Source organism: Clarias gariepinus, chromosome 1 (genome assembly GCF_024256425.1).
Source record: "Clarias gariepinus isolate MV-2021 ecotype Netherlands chromosome 1, CGAR_prim_01v2, whole genome shotgun sequence".
Classification (NCBI taxonomy): domain Eukaryota; kingdom Metazoa; phylum Chordata; class Actinopteri; order Siluriformes; family Clariidae; genus Clarias; species Clarias gariepinus.
The window spans coordinates 27,863,621-27,874,362 of NC_071100.1; the positions used below are offsets into that span (position 1 = coordinate 27,863,621).

General features: G+C 38.4%; 1 protein-coding gene across 1 annotated transcript; it reads left to right on the top strand.

The window, feature by feature from the left end:
* The first annotated feature begins 3,174 nt into the window (after nt 1–3,174).
* On the top strand, nt 3,175–8,904 carry paqr9 (progestin and adipoQ receptor family member 9). The gene has a single exon (XM_053513983.1). It carries the CDS (start codon nt 4,258–4,260, stop codon nt 5,386–5,388), a length of 1,131 nt encoding a protein of 376 aa, XP_053369958.1. The 5' UTR covers nt 3,175–4,257; the 3' UTR covers nt 5,389–8,904.
* The last annotated feature ends 1,838 nt before the right edge of the window (nt 8,905–10,742 follow it).

Genomic DNA, 10,742 nt, shown 5'->3' on the forward strand with positions numbered 1-10,742 from the left:
TCTCTCTAAAGCAAACTCAATCAATTCTTCTATTTATTTTTTGCGACTTTCAGCTGCCAGTTTTTTTCTGTCAAAGAGAAGTGAGACTGTCTGAAGTAGAAGATGCCTCGAAAGGCTGATTCACTTCACTTTATCTCCTGCGGTGGAAGCTGTCTGTTCTTTTTCTTCTCACCACTTTTTCAGCTTACAGCAGTCGGCCAAGGTCATCCAGAAGTGTGTAATAAAGAGCAACGCCTTTTACGTAGGTTAACACAACCACAAAAACCAGCCTCTCGCGCGCACTTCCATTTACTGTATATGCACGCTAATACACTTCTGCAACACATAGCCCTCAAGTTCTAACATGCTTACATAACCTGCAAACATTTCTCAGTATAAAAAAAATATAAAAACGGTGTGTGCGTGCATGTGTAGTAAAGAGAAAGGTGACAAAAGAAGTATTTGAATCAAAGTACACAAAAGAGTCTAATACATCCTCCAGGGCACCAAACCAGGCCAGGGGAAATTGGTGTGTGAAATGAGTGTGTGTGTGTGCTTGTGTTTTTAAGAAAGAGGCCTTGACACAATATTTGAATAGAGGGAAGGAAGCAGTTAAACCCCACCAACAATATGAATTGTTCGTTAATGAATCATTTTTCTGTGATCTTAGCGAATGTGCACAGATTCCCAAAACATCACTAAACAATGCAATACCGCAAACAGTCCAGCACTGAGGCCATTCACAGAATTTGTGTGTGTGTGTGTGTTTGTGCGTGTCTTTGTGTAATTGGTTTCAGACCAGTGAACAGTGTACATGACTCATGGCTCTGCACTCTACCCCAGCTTCTGGTAGCACACTTTATCTACAACTTTTACTAAGAGTTATGTTACGTATTGATTATTTACCAAGGCCTTTATCTAACAAAGCAATGTCCACTGTCTAATCATCAAATTCTCAAAGCTCCAGCGTATTTCTGTGAGCTCAGCAAATTAGACTGCAAGTCCAGCAAACAGGTGATGAGTTAGACAGGTAGCGCTCTTTCAGCACCCAGTATTAACCCTTTCCACTGTTCTCTGAAGATTTGTGTAGGAGACAACCTGATACTATTATATGAAAAAACGTTTTTATTTCCTTCCTTTATAATGTTCTTCTTTCTCAAAATGCTGAACCCTCGAATATAGATTAAACTAGCCCAAGTCAAGTCCAGGTTTATCAGCTGATGAAAAAACATGACATTTGAACATACACTGGATTTTTTTTTTGCATTTATAATTAGCTGATAGATTTTATGTCAGGAGAGCTTGGTTTGCACTTAAAAACATGAGGGGATTTTTATCAGGGTTATATACGCAGTACTGCGCCAGATATATTGCTTCCTCCTTCTTCTAAAGTGACCTCACGCAGTTTGTACATTTATTTTTGCCCCTGTATGGTGCCAGCCTTTTTTCGAAAGAGAACTGGGACTGTCTGAGGTTGTTAGGTTTCGAAAAACATAATTTCAATGTCTACTATAAATGCATAAAATCAATGCATATAAATATTTGCATATATACAGTTAAATAAGTTTGATTTTTTTTAAATAAACATGTAATTCAAAAATTAAACTGTCATGCATTCTAATTTCATTACCCATAAAGTAAAATATTTTAAGCCTTTTTTTTTTATTTTATTTTGACGACTATGGCTTACGGCTCATAAACCCAAAAATCCAGAATCTCAAAATATTCAAATATTTCTTAAAATCAATTAAAAAAGGATTTACAATACAGAAATGCCCAACTTTTGACAAGTATGTTCATTTATGCAATCAGTACTTGATAAGCACCACAAATTGGTCATCAGTGCAGCATGGCATGGAAGTGATCAGCCTGCAGCACAAAGTCGTTTAAGACCAGGTTGTTTAAAAGCATCCTTCAGTGTGTTTGTATTGTAAGGTCAGGTGTTTCTCATCTTCCTCTGGACAATAGTCCATATATCCTGTATGGCTGGCCAGTTGGGCACAGTAATACCATGGTCAGCAAGCCAGTTAGTGGTAGTTTTGGCACAGTGGGCAGATGCTATGTCCTGCTAGAAAAGAAAATCTGCATCTCCATAAAGCTTGTCAAATAGATGCATCAAATGCTTTATAATATCCTGTTAAATAACTGCCTTAGGACATAATCAAACACAGTGGAGTAGTTTGAATAGAAATGCAACAGTCATAGCTTTTTTCCTGAAGATGTTTGTGTGCAGTGGCTCTTGATGTACTGACTCCAGCCTCACTCATCTTCTTGTGAAGCTCTCCCAAATTCTTGACTTGTTCTTCTTAAGACTTCGTCATCACTGTTGATTGTGTACCTTTTCCTACCACAAATTTTTTATCTCATTTTTTTACATTTTAATTCTGTAATTGAATTCTTTTAACCTGCCTTGCGTCAATGAACATTGTGCTACACAACAAGTGCTATACAAATGCAAAAATGTATAACTTTATATTAATTCAATTAATAATCGTTAAATTTAAAACAGAAAATGCATACTGTGCATACTGTACACACACACACACACACACACACACACACACACAAGAGTTTAAGCTCCTGTTTGAAGTCCAGCATAAACCTAATTTTCAAAACGGAAAAAAGGAAATGCAATGAATGCATGATTGCACTGGCCATTGATTGTAATGAGTGAGAATGCTGCAGTGTGACACAGTAATGCTCAGAGCAGCTGGCTAATGGAGCAGCAGGAGCAGCCCTGGGCTTTGCTAATGGAAGGGCTGTTTGACAACCCAGCCACAGGGCCACCTGTCAAGTGGCCAGCACTACAGCCCCGCCCCCTCCCTCCGCATGGGCGGGGCTTTACATCAAGACCCGCCCTTATTTCCTTAGCGCGGATTCTTATTGGCTTATCTAAGCGCTTACGCAACGGGAGTGCGCCAATCAGTGTGTTCTATTCCTGCTACTTATTATTACTAAGACTAAATGAGAAACAAGAGAGGTGAAAACACTGAATGCATACCAAAAAAAAAGAAAAGTCAAGTTGAATGAATGAATGTCTGATACAGGTTTGAACACGAATGAAACGTTTTCATTAAAGTATAGCTTCAGGGGAAGATTTTGACTGGAGAGGTGCGCGCGCGTGTGTGTGTGTGTGTGTGTGTGAGAGAGAGAGAGATGATAATGAGATGAGCTCCGCCCAGTCCAGCAGTAAGGTGTCTGTCTGTGAGATTAAGAGGTCTGTGGGGGAGGAAGAGGAGCAGCAGCGCTACACTGCGCAGGCGCACAGCAGCCAACCGGCATTCTGCTCACGCGCGGGGCGACCCGGCTTCTTTCCGCCCTCGCACATTCACTCAAGGACAGTGTGTGCGCGCGCGCGCGCGTGTGTGTGAGTGTGAGTGTGTGTGAGTGAGCGCGCGCTTATACGGCTTTTCAGCTCCTGAGACTGTAGCGCTTCTTAAATAGAAGACAGACAGCCGGGGATTCCGTGACACCGACGCCGCCGAACTGATGCGGGATGGAAACATCATCATCTTCCTCCTGATGGATCTGTTCAGGGTGTCTATGCGGAGTCTAAGAGCTGCAGTTTGACAGCAGAATCAGCGTGCCATCGCATCCGATCCGACAGCGCGCTCACGGGACTGCTACCCTACTGAGGAAAGAGAAACGATGAATTATGCACAGCAGATCATGAATAAAACACGGTCTGGTTGTGCGTCTGGCCTCAGCACGTTCAGCACGAGGCCATGAGGATCATCATCATCACCATGCAAAATATTCTCAGCATCGGCTTTCTCGCTGCTCGTTTCCACACACTGACATGTGAGTAAAAAGCTCCCGAGCAAGGCAGAGTCAGCGCAACACTCACTGATAAGGTCTTGTCTGCTCTGAAGAGATAAAACATTAACCTCGTTGTTCATGGATTATGACGACTTGCTGCTGTAGTTCTAAAAAAAAGAACAAAAAAGGAAAGCACTTAAAGAGGCAGATTTCCTCAGATGTTGTGAGGATTATGGACACTCAGGGATTTTCAGCAGGTATCCTGCACACTGCAATGGATTTCTAACTGTGCTGCATGACTGAGTGACATTTTTACAATGAATTATTTACATGGCCAAGTGTTTCATTGAGTTTTTACAAATTCTGAATTGATTCCGTGCTTCTCCTGCTTAGTTTTTATTGATGGATATTTGGATTCAGTTCTGTAGAACAGATTTACATGATGAACAAGAACCAGACGAGCAATGGATTGCTTTATTGAGCCAGTCAACTAGTTAGTCCCAAATCCGACATTCAGCCATGTGGTCGCTACCTCTTCTTCGTCACACCGACGTCCCTCCAAGAGTGACAGAGAACTTCATTTTGTCAGGTTACCGCTTCCCTGACTACAGCCTCATACAGTGCCTGGTCTCTGCATTCCGGCCTACTAACGAGACCGGAAACTTCTGGACTCATTTCCTCCCGATATTCATCTTTGCCTTTAACTTTATAGAAATATTCGAGTGGGAAGGAGCCCCAACCCCTGGGGAGCCCTTCTTTTACCCAGCCTGGAACTATTTCTTCGGGGTTTTCTATCTGCTGCTGGCCAGCAGTATGGCTCATCTCCTCAACTCCATGTCATTGATTGTCAGAGAGATCTGCTTCTTTGTGGATTATGGGACCATCAGTGCTTATACAGTTGGTTCATCTTTGGCTTACTATTACTACATTCACCCACAGGCTGGGATACCAAAGGTCGGGCTTGGGAAACAGAATATTTCAGAGACACAGTCGGAAAAGGAAGTCGAGCCTTCCTCAGCTCCATCTCATAACTCTTCTTTCTCCTTCCTGCCTTTTCACTTATTTTTTGATAACCTGTACATCCCTTGCTCCTTCCTGGTGGCCATTATCTGTGTGTTAACCTGTTGCAACACCAGGCAGCAGTGGAGGAAGTATCGCTATGCTGTACGCACTCTTGTTTTCCTTCTGCCCTTCTTCGTATCATCCACACCGATTTTCTACCGGCTCTTCAGTCCATCACCATATCCGGCTTCTTCTTTTTACCCATCAGCTACAATGGCCACCTTTTTCTATCGCCACTGCTTCTGGCTGGTGGTGTCTGCAGCCTTTAACATTAGCAAGATCCCAGAACGTTTTTCTCCTGGAAAGTTTGACATCTGGGGGCACAGTCACCAGTGGTTCCACTGCTGCACCTTCCTCTCCATCCTTGATGAGCTCCATATGATCAAGGTAGAGATCCGAGCCCTGCTGCTTCACCCATCCATGGTCATAGCACCCTCCACAGATCCTCAGCTCCCTGGCCCGACTATTTACTCCACCTTTGGGCTGATGTTGGTGCTACAGGGGTGTATCGCTTCTATTATTGTATGGTTTGGGTGGTGTGCATACCAGATTTATAGTCCTGTGCAGAAAGGCCTGAAGGAACACTGAACAGAGTCAAGCCAGAGACTTGAATATATTTGGGGCAACAGAATTGTTGGTGATTTTGTTGTTTGACTGTAGCTATTATTTAATCTCACAGGACCAGATTAATAACTTAAATCAACTAATATCAATTTGGGTCGCTATAGTTGAGACTACTAGGGATAATTTAAAATTGATTTAGGGATGGCCTGGTTATTTTTGTCTCTTTAAGGTTACCATGTTGGTACTGACAGAGCATTCAGGAATCAGCAGATAATTTAATCCTTTGGGGATCCATTAGCACAAACAAGCACGTAAGGCTTTCCGAGTCTCCTAGGGGTACTAGCTGACGCTGTTTGCTGGTATCTCTTACACAAACACGCACACATACCCACTTCCTCCCCTTTTTAAACAGGAAGTAAAGGAGCCGACTAGCTTCAACCACAGTCTTTTAGCATAGAGGAAATGAGACGGCTTTACTGTTGGTGAAGAATGTACAGCACTTGACCAGTGCACATTTTTAACCCCATGTTTTAAAAGCAACTTCACCATAACTGCCCTCTCTGCTCTGAAACTGAAAGCCGAATAATGCTAAAAGGTAATGTTTGAAAAACAACAACAAAAAAACGAATGTTTTAATAAATTGTTATCCAAACTTATATACTACTGGTCGAGAATCAAGACCAAATGTCTGCTTATATAATACTGTAACCTATGCATGACTCTTAATTGAACATTTTGGTGCATCTAGGAGAAGAAGGGATGTGATATCGGTTTATAAGTTCAATGTCACATTAAGAAGCAGAAGCCATAACATTGTTTCTTAGACATATCAACATGATTTTTAGCAGGGTTTCCCACTGGTCAGCTGAATTTGCACATAATCAACCAGAAGCTTTCGGGAAAGTGGTGCATTTAAGGGCATTTCAGTCATTATAAGTGGTTTTTTTTTTTTTTTTACTTAATTATAAATCAATTTTTACTGGAACCCTGCTCCTTTGTATACAACAATCCCCATGGTTTTACCTGTGCCCTTCTTTTCATCACTTACCTCTACGCAGCTGGCTCTGAATATTACTTGAACCAAAAAAAGTGTAAGTGTAAAATAGTGCAAAAAAAGATCTCTTAGCAAGTGGAAATATCTTGAATCTCGTCCATTTTATCTTAAGATTCTTATTATAAGTTTACAGTAAATTAAATCTAAGAGGATGGAGCCCATTTCTAGACATATTTTTACTATTTTCAAGCATAACTTGTACTATTGGCAAAAAAATTATTTCTAGAAATGAATGCTTAAAATGAGCAGACTGGTCTGCTAATAAAACAACGTTTATTTTTTGTATGTCCAGAAATACAATTGCATTCGGTTTATTGTAATGATAAGTCAAGAAATTATAGATAAATGTGACTATGGATTCAAGATATGTCTTGTCTTGTTTTTTGCAGTGAAGATATACTACTGTGACAACCAAGTGCTTAGATGTTAGTGCTGGACTTGTTTCGGCCTGCGTACAGTAATAGTTCCAGGGCAAGGGCACACATCTAAGATCAGATTCCTTTCTTACATGTTTCTCTGTGTCAGTATGTGTATTTAGGGGGAAAAAGACTCCCAAACTGAAATGCTTCCTTTCTGCATATAATCTCTCCCTAACTGGTACACAGTTACTGCGTGTTACTCAGCATTCTGTTCTAAACCTGTCATTATCATTATTATAATGTAATCTAATGCAATGTTATGTCTGGCTAGAACATTAGTGATAGCTTTATGATAGACTGTAGAGTGAAACCTACAGTAACAGTAACAGTTACCTTGAGTAGATTTGCACAGCTGAAAAGACTCATTTAAAAAAGTTAGAGAAATGTCTGTAACTTTTAATTATGAATGTGCCTGCTATGTTTGTTTCATTAATTTATGACTGACATAGCCAGTGGTGAGTGAGTGTTGTGCAATGGACTATTTGGTCTCTAATGTCTTTGCTTATTCAAAAAAAAAAAAAAAAAGGAGTATAGTACATGTATTCGATATTAGTGCACTCAAAAAGGGATTCTGGCTTTGTGTAGCTTTTTAATATTGATATAATGTCTATTTTGCTAAAACAAATTTTAGTTTATATTGTAAGAAATACTATTTAATTAGCTCAACCTGAACATACCATTATTTTTTTGTGTTTAACTTTCATATTTTACTTGAGTAGAAATTCTGCCTTTAATTTAAATATGTACTTTTTTTCAGTGTAATTTAAACTCACCAGATCGGATTTTCTGTCTGTATTGTGTAAGGAAAAGATCAGAACAGGGTGTGCTATTAGAGGAAAATAATCAACACCGGGGTGGTGTTATGCAGAGTTGTGTTATCCACCCCAAAGCTGAATAATATTTTCTAATAAAGCATATTCCAAAGTGTTTTATACCTCTTATACCACAGCGGTTGACCATTGATAATAATAAATAAAAAATAAATGAATGACATTTTATAACTTTATAGTTACAACATCTGCAAGTCGAGTTAGTTCTCATCACGTGTTATAGTATGTTAAAGTTACTGCCATACAAATATGTGTGAAAGAGTTTTTACAGAAATGATCATGTCTGAGAAATAAACAAATTATGCCTTTTATAGTTAGCACTACTGTCAGAGATAATTAATTGCTGTGGTATAAGCGACATTTCATAATGGTTTGTCCTATTTTAGTAAACGTTTCATATCCTCCGAGTTCAGGTTATACCATACTTCATAAACCAAACATTATTTATAGTACATTTATAACCTGAGTATGTCTGTACTATGAGGAATAATATGATAAACACAAATCTGTTATGTTCGAAAAATGATGTTGTAGCATAAGCTTTGTACATTTGCTCCATTCTGCTGACTCTTCAAGCATATCCTTCTGCTTAGAAAGACTGCTGTCCGTTCCCACAATGATACTGCTAGTTAACAAATGTAACACATTGTGTAAAACATGATTTAGTATCCAGTGAGTGTGTGCGCAATCACCTTCAACCAATGTTGAAGTAAAATTTGACCTCAATCTGCAACGGTTGAAACATGACAGTAAGACCTCATTTTTACTGTACGCGTGTGAAAATAATGCATCTGAGACAAAATAGCATTAGTGTTATATGTCTGTAGAAATTTCATGCTAATGTAATCATTACAGGCATACATAATACTCTGTAGGAAACTTAGTGTGCGTTAGACAATTGTAGTATATTTATAATAGTCATTTATAAAGGTGTCTGTTGTAAAGTGATTCGACCTGACAGATGCAGTTACAGAACACTAGACTTGATTAGTTCTAGTTCTCAGGGTTAAACATCATGCAGGCTTGTGATCTGGACATTCCCGGACAAGCTATGCTACGCATATGACTGGTTTTGATTCAGTCTTATTTATGATTGAAATATGTAGATCTTTCTAGTTCTATCCTAATAACTGAGATATAATTATTCTATTGATACTATTATAACTACTATTATACTATAGAATGAGAGTTAATATAATTGTATCAATACATTGTAATTCCTTTTCAATGTAATAAAAGACAATAATTAGAAATTAATAAACTTGCTGGATTGGTCTGGTCTGGTTTGTTTGATGTTTAATGAGTGCTTGTGTCAGATTCAGTGCGGGGGGAAACGTGTTTGCTTTGTGAAAGGAGATTCCCTGAACCTGCCTCAGGTCAGTGGTATTTTGAATAATTTAAATTTCAGTGTACTCCATTGAGCAGGTGCATGTTTGCATTCATTTGAATGAGCTTTTGTGAGCTTGTGTGTGTTAGATAAATAAGCAGACAACATACATACACTTAGGTTGAAGTCATTAAAACTGATACATTTTAGTAAACTATAGTTTTCATATCAAGAAACGATTGTTGAACCAAACAAAGTTGGTTAGAATATCTACTTCATGCATGACCCAAGTAATTATATGAGCAACTGTTTACAGATTACATATTACAGGTTATTTCACTTATAATTCAGTATGTCACAATCCAAGTGGGTTAAACGTTTACATATACACACTTGACAAGGCCTTTAAACAGCTGGAAAAATGTCAAAGCGTTTTCTGAGAGGCCAATCGACATAATTTGAGTCAACTGAGGTGTTTCGTTAGTCTTCAAACTCAGTGTCTCTTTGTTTGATATCATGGCTTTATACCGCTTATGGAGACACTTACCCTGGCACAAAACGTATAAATCAATTCCAGAACAACAGCAGAGAGCCTTGTAAAGACACTGGAGAAGACAGATACAAAAGTATCTATATGAACAGTTAAACAAGACAGATATTGCTATACCCAGAAAGGCTGATCAGCAAGGAAAAAAACACTGCTTCAAAATTGGAAAAAAAAAACACACTAAGGTTTGCAGCTGTACTGTACATAATGTCAAATATCTTGTTAAATATCTGGTAAAATGCCTTCTGGACTGATGATAAAAAATCAACCTGTTTGCCCATAATAATGATTGCTGTCTGGAGGAGAAAAGGGGATCCTAACTGTGAAGCATGGGGGTGGCAGCATCATGTTGTGGGGATTGCCTCCAGGAGGGCAATAGATGGAATCATGAGGCAGGAGGATTATGTGGATATATTGAAGCATTATATCAAGACATCAGACAGGAGGTTAAAGCTGGCAATGGCCAAATAAACAATGACCCAAGTGTACTTTCAAACCTGAGGCAAAATAACTTATGGACAACAAAATCAGGGTATTTAGGGTAATTAGACCTTAATTCTAGGGGAAAAAAAATTAAACTCAGTTATAGCAATTGTATATAGCAGGAATAAGCTTTTTTTATTATTATTATTTTTTAAAGAAGCTTGTTAAAGGCTGCAGAAACATCTGACCCAAGTCAAAAAACAAAAAAAAAACAAAAAAAACTAAAAAAGCTAATATTACCAAATGCTAACTAAGTTTATGTAAACTCGGACCCACTTGGAATGTGATGATAGCAATAAAAGCTAAAATAAAGCTTTCTCTCTATTATTATTCTGACATTTCATGTTCTTAAAATAAAGTATTGATCCTAAGTGACATAAGATAGCAACAATTTTCTAAGATTAAATGTTGGGAATTGTGAAAAACTTTACCAATTTAAATCAAGTTTAAATGTTTTTCACTAAGGTATATGTAAACTTCAGATTTCAACTGTACATAAGTATATACATGTAGGATACATGAAAGACAAAAGTATTGGGACCAAAGTGAAATTTAATGTTTTAATTATAGTCTCATTTTTTTTTTAAATAAAGCCAATTACAATAATTGGATCTGACTGAAGACGTCTTCAGTATCCTGGTGTCAATCGCTCAATCCATGCCTGTTTAATTTTCTTCTGAAGATCTTGTACAGAAATTTGCTACAGAAGTTCACTGGA